Consider the following 19,642-nt stretch of genomic DNA (forward strand, 5'->3'; position numbering starts at 1 on the left):
TGACATAGCACTAATAATAGCCAAGTTTCTGACTCTTTCATCACCAAGACAGGGTATGTCCTGTCAAACCGGCAGAACAAACCCACCAGAGGTGGTGACATCATGGTCTTCAGTCAGGAGGGAGTGGACTTGGGAGTTCTCAACATTGACTCCGGACCCCATGATGTCTCATCGTATTAGGTCAAACACAGACAAGGAAACCTGCTCATTATTGCCTACCACCCTCTTTTAGCTCATGAATCAGTACTCCTCCATGTTGAACACCACTAGGAAAAAGCACTGAAGGTAGCAAGGGCACAGAATAGGGAAGTGTTTGCATTGTCCATCACAAAGACTAGCTTGGTAGCATCACTACTGACCAAGCTGGCTGAGTCCTGAAGGGCAGAGATGCCAGGACAGGTTAGTGGTAGGTGGTGAAAGAAAAAGTGTAAGGGGCTACACCTACTTGACCAACCTATCTGTTGCAGAAGTATCTGTCCATGACAGTATTCATGGGAGTGACCACCTTACAGTCCTTGTGGGGATGAAGTCCCGTCTTCACATTGAACATCCACCATCACATTGTGTGGCACTTCCAATGAACTAAATGGGATAGATTCCAAAGATATCTAGTAGCCCAAAACTGAGCATCCATGAATTACTGAGAGTTATCAGCAGCAGCAGAATTATATTTCAGCACAATCTGTCTCATGACCCAGCATATCACTCATTCCACGATTACTAGCAAGCCTGGGGAATGACCTGCTTCAGTGAGAGTGTAGTAAAACGTATCAGGAGCAGTACCAAGCATAACTGAAAACCCAGTGAAGCTACAACACAGGATTATGTACAGGCGCAGACTGCTTGATTATTTGAGGATTTGTGAATGAAACAGAAGATTGTGCAATTATTAGCAAACATTTCACTTATGATGGAGAGAAGGTCATTAATGAAGTTGTTGGAAGCAGTTGGGCCTAGGACACTACTCAGGAACTTCTGCAGTAATATCCTAGGGCTAAGATGATCGACCTCCAACAAGCACAACACCTTCCTTTGTGTCAGTTATGACTTCAACCACTTTTGTGAAAAACATTGACTATTGCTAGTGAATGGTACCTCAGCTAAGTAAATGCTCTTCTTTTGCTGGGCAGGTTATTCATCTGTAAAAGGCATTGCAAGTGAGCCTGGTCTATTCGCATCCAACGTCCACTATCTTTGGATATCAAATAGGCTTGAGGAGCTGGGGCTTTACACTTCAGAGATATGTAAGCTTTGGGGTGATTTGATTGAGGTTTCTAAGATGATGAAGGGAATAGATTGTGTTTGTGTGAACCAATTGTTTCAATTAAATAAGCTGGGGAGGACCCAGCTGTTATATAAGACCAGAAGTAGGTTTCATGCCAGGAGGTGGTTCTTTTCTCAGAGAATAGTGGACCAATGGAACAGGCTGCTGGCTCATAAGTAGATGTAGATTCACTGGATTCCTTTAAGCGAGAGCCCAACCCATATCTGGCTGGGGCAGAGATCACCATGTACTAAAGGTAGGCACTGTGCAGCATTGATCATGACCAGAGTGGTCTCCTGGACTAGTTTTAATCACTGCAATGGTCAGAAGGAAACTTTCCACTTGTTTATCCCCCCCTAATTGACCTGGGCTTTAATCTAGTTTCTTGTCTTTGCCAGGAGATTACACGGTCAAATAGATTTCCAGCAGAGCTCACTGGAATGGAATCAAAAAGGAAAATCCTGTGTGATTTTGCCACCTTCTCTGTGCCCACCACTCCCAATCCCACTCACCTCACTAACCCAGACACTAAATGAATTATTGTGCCCTGCTGAGATTGGGTTACTTACACAGCACAGAAGTCTAACCCAGGATTTTCTAGTGTAGCTTCTAGCTTTGCCCACTCACTCCAACACTGAATATAGGTGAGCATCATGGGGCTAAATGGTATAAATGAAAACTAAAGTGCTATTCCTTATATTCATGCATGGGATGTGCTGGTTAGGCCAGCATCTATTGCTCATCCCTAATTGTCCTTGAGATGTTTTTTTTTAATTCATTGACGGGGTGTGGGCTTCGCTGGCTGAGCCAGCATTTATTGCCCATCCCTAGTTGCCCTTGAGAAGGTGGCAGTGAGCTGCCTTCTTGAACCACTGCAGTCGCTGCATGAAGGGGAGGCGATGGTATAGTGGTATTGTCGCTGGACTAGTAATCCAGAGACCCAGGGTAATGCTCTGGGGACCTGGGTTCGAATCCCACCACGGCAGATGGTGGAATTTGAATTCAATAAAAATCAGGAATTAAAAGTCTAATGATGACCATAAACCATTGTCGATTGTTGTAAAAATCCATCTGGTTGACCCTTAAATGCTCTCTGAAATGGCCTAGCAAATCACTCAGTTGTATCAAGGTAGTGATGAACTGCCTTCTTGAACTGCTGCTATCCATGTGCTGTAGTTACACCCACAATGTTAGGGAGGGAGTTCCAGGATTTAGACCCAGCAACAGTGAAGGAATGGCGATTTAAGGAAGTGGCTTGGAGGGGAATTTCCAGGTGGTGGTGTTCCCATGTGTCTCCTTCTAGATGGTAGTGGACGTGGGTGAGCTCCTGAAATGTATCTTGATACATTGCTGCCACTGTGCGTAGTAGAGACAATGGTAGAGGCAGTGAATGTTTGTGAATGGAGTGCCAATCAAGCAGGCTGCTTTGCCCTGTCAAGTTTCTTGAGTGTTGTTGGAGGTGCGCTCATTCAGGCAAGTGAAGAGTATTCCATCACACTCCTGACTTGTGCCTTGTAGATGGTGGACAGGCTTTGGGGAGTCAGGAGGTGAGTTACTCATCGCACAATACATAGCCTCTGACCTGCTTTTGTAGCCACAGTGTTCATATGGCTAGTCCAGTTCAGTTTCTGGTCAATGATAACACCCAGGATATTGATAGTGGGGGATTCAGCGATGGTAATACCATTGAATGTCAAGGGGCAATGGTTAGAATCTCTCTTGATGGAGATAGCCATAGTCTGGCACTTGTGTGACGCAAATGTTACTTGCCACTTGTAAGCCCAAGCCTGGATATTGTCTAGGTCTTCTGCCTTTGGACATGGACTGCTTCAGTATCTGAGGAGTCACGAATGGTGCTGAACATTATGCAATCATCAGTGAATACCCTCACTTCTGACCTTATGATGGAAGGAAGGATATTGATGGAGCAGCTGAAGATGGTTGGGTCAAGGACACTACCCTGAGGAACTCCTGCAGTGATGTTCTGGAACTGAGGCGATTGACCTGCAACAACCATCTTCCTTTGTGCTACGTATGACTCCATCCAGAAGAGAGCTTTCCCCCGAATCCCATTGACTCCAGTTTTGTTGGAGCTCCTTGATGCCACACGCGGTCAAATGCAGCCTTGATGTCAAGGGCAGTCACTCTCACCTCACCTCGGTAGTTCAGCTCTTTTGTCCATGTTTGAACCAAGGCTGTAATGAGGTCAGGAGCTGAGTGATCCTGGTGGAACCCAAACTGGGCATCAGTGAGCAGGTTATTGCTAAGCAAGTGCCACTTGATAGCACTGTTGGTGATCCCTTTTATCATTTCACTGATGGCCGAGAGTAGATTGATGGGGTGCTATTGGTCGGGTTGGATCTTTCCTCCTTTTTGTGTACAGGATATACCTGAGCAATTTTCCACATAGCTGGGTAGATGCCAGTGTTGTAGCTGTAATGGAACAACTTAGCTAAGGGTTGCGGCAAGTTCTGAAGCACAAGGCTTCAGCACTATTGCCAGAATAGTCAGGTCCCATAGCCTTTGCAGTATCCAGTGCCTTCAGCTGTTTCTTGATACCACATGGAGTGAATCGAATTGGCTGAAGGCTGGCATCTGTGATGCTGGGAACCTCTGGAGGAGGCCGAGATGAATCATCTATTCGGCACTTCTGGCTGAAGATGGTTGCAAATGCTTCTGCCTTATCTTTCACACTGATGTGCTGAGCTCCCCCATCATGAGGATGGGGATATTTGTGGAGCCTCCTCCTCCAGCGAGCTGTTTAATTGTCCACCACCATTCACGACTGGATGTGGCAGGACTGCAGAGCTTAGAACTGATCCATTAGTTGTGGGATCACTTAGTTCTGTCTATAGCTTGATGCTTATGCTGTTTGGCATGCAAGTAGTCTTGTGTTATAGCTTCACCAGGTTGACACTTCATTATTGAGTATGCCTGGTGCTGCTCGTGACATGTCATCTGGCGCACTTAATAGAACTAGGGTTAATCCCTGACTTGGTGCTAATGGTAGAGTGGAGGACATGCCAGGCCATGGGGTTACAAATTGTGGTTGAGTGCAATTTGGCTGCTGTTGATGGCCCACAGCACCTCATGGTTACCCAGTCTTGAGCTGCTAGATCTGTTCGAAATCTATCCCATTTAGCATGGTATTTGTGCCACACAACATGATGGAAGGTATCCTCAACGTGAAGAAGGGACTTGTGCGGTGGTCACTCCTACCAATACTGTCATGGACAGATGCATCTGCAGTAGGCAGGTTGGTAAGGATAAGGCCAGGTGTCTTTTTCCCTCTTATTGGTTCCTTCACCACCTGCTGCAGACCCAGTCTAGCAGCTATGTCCTTTAGGATTCAGCCAGCTGGGTCTGTAGTGGTGTTACCGAGCCACTCTGGATGATGGACATTGAAGTCCCCCATCCAGAGTACGTTCTACACCCTTGGCACCCTCCAAGTGGTGTTCAACATGGAGAAGCACTGATTTATCAGCTGAGGGAGGGCAGTACATGGTAATCAGCAGGAGGTTTCCTGATGCCATGAGACTTCATGGGGTCTGGAGTCAATGTTGGGGACTCCCAGGGCAACTCCCTCCCGACTGTATACCTCTGGGCCACCACCTCTGCTGAGATGATGATGGCGGTGTCTGGGACATTATCTCTAAGATATGATTCCCTGAAGAGGACTATGTCAGGCTGTAACTTGACTAGTCTGTGAGACAGCTCTCCCAATTTTGGCGCTAGCCCCCAGATGGTAGTAAGGAGGACTTTCCAGGATTGACAGGGCTGAGTTTGCTGTTATTGTTTCTGGTGCCGAGGTCTATGCCGAGTGCTCCGTCAAATTTCATTCCTTTTAGACTTTTTCGTGGTTTGATACAACTGAGTGGCTTACTAGGCCATTTCAGAGTTAAGCACATTTCTGAGAGTCTGGAGTCCCATGTTGGCCAAACCAGGTAAGGATCGCAGATGGGTTTATACAACAATCGACAATCATTGGACTTTTAATTCCACCATCTGGCATGGTGGGATTCAAACCTCAGTCCCCAGAGCATTACCCTGGGTGTCTGGATTATTAGTCAAGCGACAATGTCACTACACTACTGCCTCCTTTATGATCCAATTGGGTTTAACAAGTGCAAAGAACAGACAGTGGCAAAGCTGAGTCGGAGGTGACTGGTGTGATCAGGAGATATTAATGGCAGATGTTGCCAACATGTTTATTGTGGAACACTGTCCTGCTATCGTTTCAGACTCTTGGTGGTCTCTGGATGTAATAGTAGAAGTCGGGGCAAGTGAATGTGTTTTCTTTGTATGTTAATTTGTTGTGCTTAAAATTTCTGCCTTGTATCCACACAGGGAAGATGACACTTGTGAGAAGAAATTGGGTCTTGCCTTACAATATGAAAATAGACTGGGGCTGCCTCCAGTCTCTCCAAGTCACTGCAGACGGGATACAATCGTAGCAGAGCTGTTTGACGAGGTGTGGCTGGAAGTCCTGGGCTGTATGGAGGAGCTGATCCGGAAGCACTGGGAAGAGCATGTTTCAGGTATAAAGGCAACTGAACTAGAGAAGTACAACACTTTGCAAATTGTTCCTGTAATGAAACACATTTTCAGTTTCAAGGTCTGTAGCTCTAAACTGTGACACATATGCTGCTCTCTGAAGACTTGTGATAATGCTAAATCTGGAGATCGCTGCTTTTTAAATCACTTTGTTTGAATGTTTAAAGGAACTCATCAGTTGAGGAGCTGTTGCATGAGCTCTAAGCCTTGTCAATCCAAGGACCCCAAATTCAGCCTCTGCTGCCTACTAAATTGGTGGATCTGGGGTTGTTCAACAGATGGATTTTGGAGGTGACCTTGATATCTCTGGGCTTGGGAGGGAATAAATCACTAGGTTTCCCTATTTTTGTGTAATCCAGTGTCTTTGATGGAAAGTATGTCTATCTATGTTGATATTACACCCTTGTGAATGCATAACAAACTGGTGTGGGGAAAAGTGGGTTCCAGTTCATAGGACACTGGGATCAGTACGAGGAAAAGTGGGATCTGTACCGTTAGGATGGTCTACACCTGAACTGTGCTGGGAGCAATGTTCTAGCAAACTGCATAACTAGGGAAATAGAGGTTTTTAAACTAAACAAGGCAGGGGTGAGGGATCAAGCTTGGGTAGATGTAGCAAATCAAGGGGTAGATTCAAAGCAGGAGAGCAAAATAGTAATATGGGAAATGAGGGTACAGGAATGGCAGGAAGGGACAGAGAGAAAAACCTAAGAATACACCAACAGTCAAGACTAGATGTTACAAAGATAACAAAAAGGCAAAACTAAAGGCGTTTATCTAAATGCATGTAGCATTCATAACAAAGTAAATGAATTGATGGCGCACATTGAAGTAGATAAACTTGATCTGATGTGACTGCAGGACGACAAGGATTGGGTCCTGAATATTGAGGGGTTTATATAACGTTCAAGAGGAATTGGAAGCTAGGTAAAGGTGGAGGGATAGCACTTTTAATCAAGGATGGCATTGGTGCAATAGAGATGACCTTGGTTCAGGAGATCAGGATGTAGAATGGGTTTGGGTAAAGGTGAGGAATAGTCAGGGAAAGAATTCACAAGCAGGAGTGGTCTACAGGACCCCTAACAGCATCCACAATGTAGGACAAAGTATACAAGAAAAAATATTGGGTGTTTGTGATAAAGGGACATCAATAATCATGGGTGATTTTAATCTACATATAAACTGGAAAAATCAGATTGTCATTACTAGCCTGGGTAGGAGCTCATAGAATGCTTTTGAGATATTTTCTTAGAGCAGCATGTCTGGAACCAACCAGAGTGCAGATTATGTTGAACTTGGAACAAAAACAGAAAATGCTGGAAAAGCTCAGCAGGTCTAGCAGCATCTGTGGAGAGAGAAACGGAGTTAATGTTTTGTGTCCTTACGACCCTTCTTCAAAGCTGAAGAAAAGTGGAAGTGTGATGAAATTTATAAAGCGGAATTGTGATGAAAAGGAGCGTGAGAGGAATCGAGAGTTGAAGAGCCAGGAGTTGAAGAGAAGCGCGAGAGGAATTGGGAGTTGAAGAGGAGCCGGGAGTTGAAGAGAAGCGCGAGAGGTGTTGGGAGTTGAAGAGAAGCGCGAGAGGAGTTGGGAGTTGAAGAGAAGCGCGAGAGGAGTTGGGAGTTGAAGAGAAGCGCGAGAGGAGTTGGGAGTTAAAGAGGAGCGCGAGAGGAGCTAAAGAGGAGCGCGAGAGGAGCCGGGAGTTGAAGAGGAGCGCGAGAGGAGCCGGGAGTTGAAGAGGAGCCGGAAGTTGAAGAGGAGCCGGGAGTTGAAGAAGAGCGCGAGAGGAGTCGAGAGTTGAAGAGGAGCGCGAGAGGAGCCGGAAGTTGAAGAGCCGGGAGTTGAAGAGCCGGGAGTTGAAGAGCCGGGAGTTGAAGAGCCGGGAGTTGAAGAGCCGGGAGTTGAAGAGCCGGGAGTTGAAGAGCCGGGAGTTGAAGAGCCGGGAGTTGAAGAGCCGGGAGTTGAAGAGCCGGGAGTTGAAGAGCCGGGAGTTGAAGAGCCGGGAGTTGAAGAGCCGGGAGTTGAAGAGCCGGGAGTTGAAGAGCCGGGAGTTGAAGAGCCGGGAGTTGAAGAGCCGGGAGTTGAAGAGCCGGGAGTTGAAGAGCCGGGAGTTGAAGAGCCGGGAGTTGAAGAGCCGGGAGTTGAAGAGCCGGGAGTTGAAGAGCCGGGAGTTGAAGAGCCGGGAGTTGAAGAGCCGGGAGTTGAAGAGCCGGGAGTTGAAGAGCCGGGAGTTGAAGAGCCGGGAGTTGAAGAGCCGGGAGTTGAAGAGCCGGGAGTTGAAGAGCCGGGAGTTGAAGAGGAGCGCGAGAGGAGCCGGAAGTTGAAGAGGAGCCGGGAGTTGAAGAAGAGCGCGAGAGGAGTCGAGAGTTGAAGAGGAGCGCGAGAGGAGCCGGGAGTTGAAGAGCCGGGAGTTGAAGAGCCGGGAGTTGAAGAGCCGGGAGTTGAAGAGCCGGGAGTTGAAGAGCCGGGAGTTGAAGAGCCGGGAGTTGAAGAGCCGGGAGTTGAAGAGGAGCGCGAGAGGAGCCGGGAGTTGAAGAGGAGCGCGAGAGGAGCCGGGAGTTGAAGAGGAGCGCGAGAGGAGCCGGGAGTTGAAGAGGAGCGCGAGAGGAGCCGGGAGTTGAAGAGGAGCGCGAGAGGAGCCGGGAGTTGAAGAGGAGCGCGAGAGGAGCCGGGAGTTGAAGAGGAGCGCGAGAGGAGCCGGAAGTTGAAGAGGAGCCGGGAGTTGAAGAAGAGCGCGAGAGGAGTCGAGAGTTGAAGAGGAGCGCGAGAGGAGCCGGGAGTTGAAGAGCCGGGAGTTGAAGAGCCGGGAGTTGAAGAGCCGGGAGTTGAAGAGCCGGGAGTTGAAGAGCCGGGAGTTGAAGAGCCGGGAGTTGAAGAGCCGGGAGTTGAAGAGAAGCGCGAGAGGAGCCGGGAGTTGAAGAGGAGCGCGAGAGGAGCCGGGAGTTGAAGAGGAGCGCGAGAGGAGCCGGGAGTTGAAGAGGAGCGCGAGAGGAGCCGGAAGTTGAAGAGGAGCCGGGAGTTGAAGAAGAGCGCGAGAGGAGTCGAGAGTTGAAGAGGAGCGCGAGAGGAGCCGGGAGTTGAAGAGCCGGGAGTTGAAGAGCCGGGAGTTGAAGAGCCGGGAGTTGAAGAGCCGGGAGTTGAAGAGCCGGGAGTTGAAGAGCCGGGAGTTGAAGAGCCGGGAGTTGAAGAGCCGGGAGTTGAAGAGCCGGGAGTTGAAGAGCCGGGAGTTGAAGAGCCGGGAGTTGAAGAGCCGGGAGTTGAAGAGGAGCGCGAGAGGAGCCGGGAGTTGAAGAGGTGCGCGAGAGGAGCCGGGAGTTGAAGAGGAGCGCGAGAGAGGAGCCGCGAGTTGAAGAGGAGTCGGGAGTTGAAGAGGAGCGCGAGAGGAGTCGGGAGTTGAAGAGGAGCGCGAGAGGAGTCGGGAGTTGAAGAGGAGCGCGAGAGGAGTCGGGAGTTGAAGAGGAGCGCGAGAGGAGTCGGGAGTTGAAGAGGAGCGCGAGAGGAGTCGGGAGTTGAAGAGGAGCGCGAGAGGAGTCGGGAGTTGAAGAGGAGCGCGAGAGGAGTCGGGAGTTGAAGAGGAGCGCGAGAGGAGTCGGGAGTTGAAGAGGAGCGCGAGAGGAGTCGGGAGTTGAAGAGGAGCGCGAGAGGAGTCGGGAGTTGAAGAGGAGCGCGAGAGGAGTCGGGAGTTGAAGAGGAGCGCGAGAGGAGTCGGGAGTTGAAGAGGAGCGCGAGAGGAGTCGGGAGTTGAAGAGGAGCGCGAGAGGAGTCGGGAGTTGAAGAGGAGCGCGAGAGGAGTCGGGAGTTGAAGAGGAGCGCGAGAGGAGTCGGGAGTTGAAGAGGAGCGCGAGAGGAGTCGGGAGTTGAAGAGGAGCGCGAGAGGAGTCGGGAGTTGAAGAGGAGCGCGAGAGGAGTCGGGAGTTGAAGAGTCGGGAGTTGAAGAGAAGCGTGAGCGGAGTCGGGAGTTGAAGAGAAGCGTGAGAGGAGTCGGGAGTTGAAGAGAAGCGTGAGAGGAGTCGGGAGTTGAAGAGAAGCGTGAGAGGAGTCGGGAGTTGAAGAGAAGCGTGAGAGGAGTCGGGAGTTGAAGAGAAGCGTGAGAGGAGTCGGGAGTTGAAGAGAAGCGTGAGAGGAGTCGGGAGTTGAAGAGAAGCGTGAGAGGAGTCGGGAGTTGAAGAGAAGCGTGAGAGGAGTCGGGAGTTGAAGAGAAGCGTGAGAGGAGTCGGGAGTTGAAGAGAAGCGTGAGAGGAGTCGGGAGTTGAAGAGAAGCGTGAGAGGAGTCGGGAGTTGAAGAGAAGCGTGAGAGGAGTCGGGAGTTGAAGAGAAGCGTGAGAGGAGTCGGGAGTTGAAGAGAAGCGTGAGAGGAGTCGGGAGTTGAAGAGAAGCGTGAGAGGAGTCGGGAGTTGAAGAGAAGCGTGAGAGGAGTCGGGAGTTGAAGAGAAGCGTGAGAGGAGTCGGGAGTTGAAGAGAAGCGTGAGAGGAGTCGGGAGTTGAAGAGAAGCGTGAGAGGAGTCGGGAGTTGAAAAGGAATGCGAAAGGAGTTGGGAGTTGGGTCTGAGCCATTTGCTCACCATGCAAGCTTAATGCTGAAATAGGGTGCATCAAAGGCATCCTGCAGGATAATGGCTTCCCTGATCAGATTATTACTTGCTGTATATCACACAAACTCATGAATGGGCCTAAGGGTGCCACTTTCGGCCCTGAAAAGTGCCCAATATACCTCGTTATTCTGGAAGGGTAAGGTGCCTCAAAAATTTGAGCAACAGGTGAAGCTAGCCATTGCACGCTGTTACTAGGCAGTAGCAACATGACTGGTATTCTCCACTAACAGGATGCTGCCGCCAAGCCAAAAAGACATCCTGTCTATCACACAAATGAGGAATGTGGCATATAAATTTCAGTGTCAGCGTAATGCCAGGTATGTAGGCCGCATGTCTCACCGACTGGCAGATTGTATCAAACAGCACGTGTTTGACTGTTCACAACAGGCTAAGTACTGATTGTGCCCAACCAGATCATGCTTGCAGTGTCCAACATTAGATATGATTCCACGATTGAACAACACTTATTAAACAGCCCTGATTGTGCTCAGATTTACACTGAAAACCAATTTAGATAATCAGTCGGGCTCACAGTATGCATACTAGAAGCCACATATATTCACACACAAGGCCCTGTCCTTTGCAGACAGAAGGAACATGACCACATATTACATCTTTTCCAACTAAATAAAAGCTTGGGGTACAGCCATTCCCCGGTTCATTCTGCATGGCAACGCCTTAACCAATCAGAGTCTACCTGTCTGGTTTGAATTCGAAACAAAAGCTTGCTAGTTAATAGCTAACTGTTCTCTGCTGCATACTCCATGGCAACTCCTCTACCAATCAGTCCATTTGCCAACTAATCAGCATTCATTTCTCAGGCAGTATAAATTGTTTTTTTCTTTACTGTTGGCTTATCTTGCATAGCTGTCCTGATGAATGCAAGATGAAGAGCTTCGATAGTATGTCTCTTTTCTCAGCAATGGAAACGAGTATTCTCAGAATTGCGTTAATACTAAATGTAATTGAAGAGTATTAATTTGGATACATCTCAAATGACTAACAAGATACAAACAAAACTTTTAAATTTGATCTTTGAGAGTCTCCTGTTCCTAGGTGCATGGCTTGACCGGTGCATTCCATTTTGTGTAGCCATTCTTTAGCCCACCACTTTGCACTTTGCTTCCACAGGAGTAGAACAGAGGAGTGCTGCCATAGCACAAGATAGCGTTAGCACTGTGCTGACAGTGATAGGCGTTAGCACTGTGCCGACAGTGATAGGCGTTAGCACTGTGCCGGCAGTGATAGGCGTTAGCACTGTGCCGGCAGTGATAGGCGTTAGCACTGTGCCGGCAGTGATAGGCGTTAGCACTGTGCCGACTGTGCTGGCACCACTATCCTATGTTGTTTGCTGCAGCTATTGGTTGTTTATTTGAGTGGAGCATTTGTATTTGAAAATTTTTCATTCATAGCACTGCTGCCAATTTCTTCTCTGTGGCAGATATTCTTTAGGATTCAGATTATATGGATTTACTGTTCAATCTGAAAAGTACTTTTGCCATCAAGTATCTAGTTTCCCATTAGAAGCCACAACAATAAACCCCTTGTTTCTGTACATTGTGACTATGCTGTTCCATGTTCAATTCCATCATTTCCTGATAAACACTCTTGTAAACCAACACTTTTTATTTTATGTGAAATTCATGACAAAACAGAATGTTTTGCAGAACACTTCAATTTATTTCCTGTTAACAAATTAATCTCCCTTCATATGTTAGCAATCCCTTAAACTAAACAGCACTATCACTTCACTCATAGATCACGCTTGGTCAATTCCCAGCATCTGTCACTAGCTGATTAGGTGAAGTGAAACATTTCTGCATGACTGTTCCAATTTGAAGTTTCAGCAATCTCCTGCCTTTTGTCAAACCAGATAGGAAGCGAAGAACCTGACCTTTACTCTTCCTCAGCTTTCTGTCGAGAGTTGGCTGGCCGGGTTGCCAATCAAGCTTCCTCCTTGATTCATTACCCTCCCTATTTGGCTAAGCTAGACTCAGTAAATGGTTGAATAATGAAACCGATCCAATACTATACATCAAGTCTCTCCAGAGACCTAGCCAATAGCAATCATAAGTCAATAAGGTTTTTTTTTAAGATAAAGAATGAGAAAGAGACGATGGTAAGTAAAATAAAGACTAAAGTAATGAATTGGAATATAGGAGAGGAACACAGGGCTGAAGAAGTGGTTTGGAAAAGAGGGGTTCCATTTATAGGCTCTAGTACTGGTACAGGAAGGAACTATACAGTTGGGCCAGGCTCTACCTGAATCAGGCTGGGACCAGGGCCCAAATAGAAAGCGTAAATAAGTCAGTTACCAAGATTTTAAACAATAGGTGAAGTGCTTCATTGAATAGGGTGGTATAGATAATATTTTGAATGGGACGAGTGGGAGGGAGGGAAGGGCATCAGAGGGGTGGCATGAGAAGGATGGAATAACATGGGATGGATGGGGATGGCCTGGTGGGAGGGGAGTGGCATAGGAAGGATGGGATAGCTTGGAATGGGATGGGACTGACATGGGAGAGAGGGAGGACTGGCCTGGGATAGGGATGGCCTAAGAGGAGTTGGAGGGAGAGTATGGTATTGGAGCAGAGGTATGGGAAGGATTGACGTTGAAGGGGTAGGAAGGGAATGCCATCGAAGGGGTGATATGGGAAGGATGGGATGGCATGGGAGGGGTGGATGAGATGATGGAATTGGTTAAGTATACCATTTTGACCTTAAAATTTTTGCAGGTCTTTGTTAGTTTAAAAATAAACAAAAGGAAAGACAGTAGAGTAACAATCAGAAGTTGTGCTTTAGGCGATGCAGGTAAAAGGAAAACTAAAAGGTATAAATGAATTAAACCATGAGAGAGAAATAAGAAATGTTCGAGTAAAACATTAGAGAAGGATGGAATAGGGTGTGTGGCCCAAATGAGTGTCCGTTGTACAAATACGAAAAGTTTAAGGATTGAATTGCAGACCGAATTTTAACTTGGAGCTATGACATGGTGGTAATTCTGGAGACTTGGCTGCAAAGACAATTTGGGCTAGGAACCAAAAAACACCAGGTTATAAAGCCTATTGCAAAGATGGTAGACAGGGAGGGGTAGCCTTAATGATTAAGGATGAGATTGTGGTTCACATTGGTAGCAACGACATAGAAAGAGGGATGAGGTCCTGCAACAAGAATTTAGGGAGCTAGGTAGCAGATTGAAAAGCACGACCTCAAAGATTGTAATCTCTGGATTATTCCCAGTGCCACTTGCTATTGAGCATATGAACAGGTGGATAGAGCAGATGAATGTGTGGCTGAAGAGTTGGTGCAGGAGCGAGGGTTTTAGATTCCTGGATCACTGAATCTGTTTCTGGGGAAGGTGGATTGCACCTGAATCGGAATAGGGCCAACATCCTTGCGGAGAGCAGTTTGGTGGGGATTTATATAGTCAATTTAAGGCACAAGGGAGCATGCCAAGGCTGGATGGCATTTATTTTAATGCAAGGAGTCTTGTGAGTAAGGCAGATGAGTTGAGGGTTTTGCTTAACACATGGGGATGTGATATCATTGCTATTATGGAGACATAGTTGAGGGAGGGGCAGGACTGGCAGCTCATTATTCCAAGGTATGGTATCGTCTGGCGGGACAAGGGTGGTGGGGTGTAAAAGAGGAGGTGGTGTTGCAGTATTGATCAAGGAGTCAATTGCCGCATTAAAGAGAGATAATATTTTAGAAGGCTCCTCAAATTAGGCCATATGGGTTAAACTTAAAAACAAAATGGGGGCAATCACATTGCAGGGAGTGCACTTTAAATTCCTAACAATCAGGAAGAGATAGAAGGGCAGATGTGTAGGCAAATCTCAGAGGTGTAAAAATAATAGTTTAATAATAATAGGGGATTTCAATTTCTCCAGTATTAACTGGGATAGACAAAGGGTGAAAGGCTTCAGGGGAGGGAATTCTTAAAATGTATCCAAGAGAGCTTTTTAAGCCAGCATGTAGCAAGCCCTACAAGAGAGGGGGCGGTGCTGGACCTAGCTTTAGGGGATCGAAGCCAGGCAAGTGGTAGAAGTGTTAGTGGGGGGCATTTTGTTGATAGTGACTGTAATTCAGTAAGATTTAAGGTAGTTATAGAAAAAGACAAATATGGACCGGAAGTAAAGGTTCTGAATTGGGAGAAGGCCGATTTTAATATGATGAGACAGGATCTGGCCAAAGTGGACTCGGAGCAGCCTCTTGTAGAAAAATCTACATAAGAGCAGTGGAAGTCATTCAAAAAGGAAATAGTGGGAGCGCAGGACCAAGATGCTCCTGTAATGGTGAAGGGTGGGACCAACAAGTCCAGGGAACCCTAGATGTCGAGGAATGTACAGGATTGGATAAGAAATAAAGGGAAACTTATGTTAGGTACCGAGGGCTCAAAACAACGAAAGCCCGACAGGAGAATAGAAGGTGCAGAGAGTTGCTTAAAGAAGAAATTAGGAGAGCGAACAGGGGGCATGAGAAAACACTGGCAGGTAAAAGAAACGAAAATCCAAAGGCGTTTTATAAGTATATTGGGGACAAGAGGATAACCAGGGAAAGAGTCGGGCCCATTAGGGACCGAAGTGGCAATCTGTGTGAGGAGCCGGAAGACGTGGATGAGGTTTTAAATGAGTGCTTTGTATCTGCATTCACTATGGAGAAGGATGATGTAGGTATAGAAATCAGGGAGGGGGAATGGTGATATACTTAAATAAATTAGCATTGAGAGGGAGGAGGTATTAGCAGTTTCGGTGGGCTTAAAAGTGGATAAATCCCTAGGCCCAGATGAGATGTACCCCAGGTTGCTGTGGGAGGCAAGGGAGGAGATTTCAGGGGCCCTGACACTAATTTTCAAACCCTCCCTGGCCACGGGAAAGGTGCCAGAGGACTGGAGGACAGCCAATGTGGTACCATTATTCAAGAAGGGTGGTAGGGAAGAAACAGGGAACTATAGGCCAGTCAGTCTAACATCAGCTGTAGGGAAACTTGTGGAAAAAATTCTGAGGGACAGAATCAATCTCCATTTGGAGAGGCAGGAATTAATCAAGGATAGTCAGCGTGGCTTTGTCAGGGGGCGGAGTTATGTCTAACCAGTTTGATTGAATTTTTCGAGGAGGTGACAAGGCGTGTAAGTGAGGGTAGTTCAGTTGATGTGGTCCACATGGAATTCAGTAAAGCTTTTGACAAGGTCTCACATGGGAGACTGGTCAAGGAGCTAAGAGCCCATGGGATCCTGGGCAATTTGGCAAATTTGATCCAAAAGTAGCTTAGTGACAGGATGCAGAGGGTGATGGTCGAAGGTTGTTTTTGTGACTGGAAGTCTGTGTCCAGTGGCATACCACAGGGTTTGGTGCTGGGTCCCTTGCTGTTTGTAGTCCATGTTAATTTTTTTTTTCTTCATTCATGGGATGTGGACTTCGCTGACTGGGCCAGCATTTATTGCCCATCCCTAATTGCGCTTGAGAAGGTGGTGGTGAGCAGCCTTTTTGAACCGCTACAGTCTCAAGTGGTGCAGTACACCCACAGTGCTGTTAGGAAGGAGTTCCAGGACTTGACCCAGTGACAGTGAAGGAATGGCGATATATTTCCAAGTCAGGATGGTGAGTGACTTGGAGGGGAAGTTGCAGGTGGTGGTGTTCCCATCTATCTGCTGCCCTTGTACTTCTAGATGGTAGTGGTCGTGAGTTTGGAAGTTGCTGTCTAAGGAGCCTTGGTGAATCCCTGCAGTGCATCTTGTAGATGGTACACACTGCTGCTACTGTGTGTTGGTGGTGGAGGGAGTGAATGTTTGTGGATGTGGTGCCAATCAAGCGGCTGCTTTGTCCTGGATGGTGTTGAGATTCTTGAGTGTTGTTGGAGCTGCACTCATCCAGGCAAGTGGGGAGTATTCCATCACACTCCTGATTTGTGCCTTGTAGATGATGGACAGGCTTTGGGGAGTCAGGAGGTGGATTACTCGTCGCACAATTCATAGCCCCTGACCTGCTCTTGTAGCCACAGTATTTCTATGGCTAGTCCAGTTCAGTTTCTGATCAATGGTAACCCCCAGGATGTTGATAGCGGGGAATTCAGTGATGGTAATGCCATTGAACATCAAGGGGTGATGGTTGGATTCTCTCATGTTGGAGATTATCATTGCCTGACACTTGGGTGGCGTGAATGTTACTTGCCACGTGTTAGCCCAAACCTGGATATTGTCCTGGTCTTGCTGCATTTGGACATGGACTGCTTCAGCACCTGAGGAGTCACGAATGATGCCGAACATCGTGCAATCATCAGCGAATATTAATGATCTAGACATGAATGAAGGACGTATGATCAGTAAGTTCGCAGATGCTGTGAAAATTGGTGATGTGGAAGCAAGGAAGAAAGCCTTAGATTACAGGTCGATATAGATGGGCTGGTCAGGTGGGCAGAACAGTGGCAAATGGAAATAATCCTGAAAAGTATGAGGTGATGCATTTTGGGAGGACTAATAAGACAAGGGAATACACAGTGAATGGTAGGTCCCTAGGAGGTACAGAGGTACAGAGGGACCTCGGTGTGCATGTTCATAAATCCTTGAAGGCAGCAGGACAAGTAGACAAAGTTGTTAAGAAGACATATGGGATACTTGCCTTTATTAGTCGAGACATAGAATATAAGAGCAGGGAAGTTATGATGGAGTTGTATAAAACGCTAGTTAGGCTACAGTTAGGCTGGAGTACTGTGTGCAGTTCTGGTCGCCATACTGTAGGAAGGATGTGATTGCACTGGAGAGGGTGCAGAGGAGATTCACCAGGATGTTGCCTGGACTGTAGTGTTTCAGCTATGAAGAGAGACTAAGATAGACTGGGGTTGTTTTCCTTAGAGCAGAGAAGGCTAAGGGAGGAACCTGACTGAGGTGTACAAAATTATGAGGGCATAGATAGGTTAGATAGGAAGAAACTTTTCCCCTTAGTGGAGGTGTCAATAACCAGGGGACATAGATTTAAGGCAGGTGGTTTAGAGGGGATTTGAGGAGAAATGTTTTCACTCAGAGGGTGGGGGTATCTGGAATTCACTGGCTGAAAGGGTGGTAGAGGCAGGGATCCTCACAACATTTAACAAGTATTTAGATGAACACTTGAAATGCCATAACATACAGAGCTACGGGCCAAGTGCTGGAAAATAGGATTAGAATAGAAAGAGGCTTGATGACCATGGACACGATAGGCCAAAGGGCCCGTTTCTGAGCTGTAAAACTCTATGACTTACTGTGAGCAGTGAAGCTGTGGCATTCACCACTGGCTACCCAAAACCATCCGTACTTACCTTGTCAATGGGCTGCAGCAAACGCTACCTCTGCTTGCTGCAGCAGAGCCTATCATTGGGACGAGGGGCTTCCAGCAAGGCATATTGACAACAAAGCCATGCCCACTTATAGTGACACCACGAGCTGAAGACGTGCTACTTGAGGTCAGCCCTCAGCTCAATGACAGGTGGGTTTTCTATTATGATTTGTAATATTTTCAAACTGTTAGGTCACTTATTAAAACGTAAACATGTTTAAATACTTCTAATACTTTTCTAACATTTTTTGAAATTTTGCCACAGTGTGACCCTTACACATTAATCCCAGCCAGCTGCTGTCTCCCGACACCCCCACGGCTCCACTGACCCTCTACTCGGCACTCCCGGCTAACCCTCACACCTCCAGTTCTTCTTCCCCCCCCAACCCACCCCCACTCCTCCGGCTCCCCAGTCCTGCTAGTGTTGGACAAAGAGTTTCTTGGAGAGGAAAAAAGAGCCAGGAGGATGAGAGTCTCAGCATTTGCCACTATTGGGACTGCAAAATCTGGGCCATTATGCCCTAGAGCTAACAAGGAGCAGGGTCTTATTAGATCTAGTAATGAGAAATAAACCAGGTTTAATAATCAGCAAATGAAAATTTACCAAATAGTGGTCATAATATGATTGAGTTCAACCTAGTGTTTGAAAGGAGAAACTCTAAACAGTTACCAAAACTCTAGATTTAGGGATAACTGACTTCAATGGAATGAGATAGAGACCGTTGACAGTAAACGGGGCAAATCTGCTAATAGAAGGTGTTCCAAAAAGCATTTAACATGATAAAGAACCATAACAAGTTTTATGCCCTAAGGGGAAAGATCTCTACATGTCTAAAAAGACAGCCATGAACAACTCAAAAATGTAAAATAAATCCTAAAACTGAAAGAAAAAACATTCTCAAATGCAAAAAAGCAACAGAGATCCCGATGAATGGCCAAGATACAAAAAACAGCAAAGGGTGGAAAGGTAGATAGTTAGGACTACAAAAAGGCACGGGAAGAAACCTGAAAGGTATACTGAAATCAACACAAAAAAGGGGTGGTCACAAACAATGTGACCCCTTTGACAATTGATAATTTATGTTGTCCATAATAAGAAAATGGTGGCCACGCTGAATAATTACTTTGATTCATTATTTTTATTTGAGGAAGATGCCAGCAGACTCGATATTCCAAAGAAATATTATTGAATCAGGAACAGGGACTCAATAAAATTGACATAGTCAACAATAGTGGAGAAATTAAGGCACTAAAGAGTGACAAATTCCCAGAACCAGATAGTTTCCGCCCTAGGATTTTAAAAGAAATCGGTGGGAACAGTGCAGATGCATGAACTATAATCTTCTAGGGATTTGGGAGTCCTTGTGCATGAATCCTAAAAAGCTAACATACAAGTTCAACAGGTAATAGAGAAGGAAAATGGAATGTTGGCCTTAATTTCAAAGGGAATGGAGTATAAAAATAGGGAAGTCATGCTAAAACTATACAAGGCACTAATTAGACCTCACCTAGAATACTGTGAACAATTTATCTAAGTGTCCCTTTATCTAAGGAAAGATATACTGGCATTGGAGGCAGTCCAGAGAAGGTTCACTAGTTTATCCCGGGAATGGAAGGATTTTCTTACGAGGAGAGGTTGAGTAGGTTGGGCCTGTACTTATTAGAATCTAGAAGAATGAGAGGCGACTTTATTGAAACATATAGGATTCTTAGGGCGCTTGACAGGGTAGATGCTGAGAGTTGTTTCCCCTTGTGGAAGAGTCTAGGACCAGAGGGCATAATCTCAGAGTAAGGGGAGGAATTTCTTCTCTAAGGATAGTCAATCTGTGGAATTCTTTACTGCAGAGGGCTGTAGAGGCTGGGTTGTTAAGTATATTCAAGGTGGAGATAGACATTTTTAATCAGTAAAGGAATCAAG

The 19,642-nt window shown here is 46.7% G+C and overlaps 1 protein-coding gene across 6 annotated transcripts in view; it reads left to right on the forward strand.

Moving 5' to 3' along the window:
- Nucleotides 1-19,642, forward strand: part of LOC121270886 (protein FAM149B1-like) — a 232,641-nt gene that overhangs the window by 36,490 nt on the left and 176,509 nt on the right. For all 6 annotated transcript variants that reach the window (XR_005941629.1, XM_041176452.1, XM_041176454.1 and 3 more), the window contains one exon: nucleotides 5,612-5,802. Coding sequence is in view for 5 of the 6 variants with exons in the window: in XM_041176452.1 (XP_041032386.1) it covers nucleotides 5,612-5,802 (191 nt within the window). In the remaining variant the exon portion in view is untranslated. The remainder of the gene's footprint in view (nucleotides 1-5,611; nucleotides 5,803-19,642) is intronic.

Source organism: Carcharodon carcharias, chromosome 28 (genome assembly GCF_017639515.1).
Source record: "Carcharodon carcharias isolate sCarCar2 chromosome 28, sCarCar2.pri, whole genome shotgun sequence".
In the NCBI taxonomy this organism is placed as follows: domain Eukaryota; kingdom Metazoa; phylum Chordata; class Chondrichthyes; order Lamniformes; family Lamnidae; genus Carcharodon; species Carcharodon carcharias.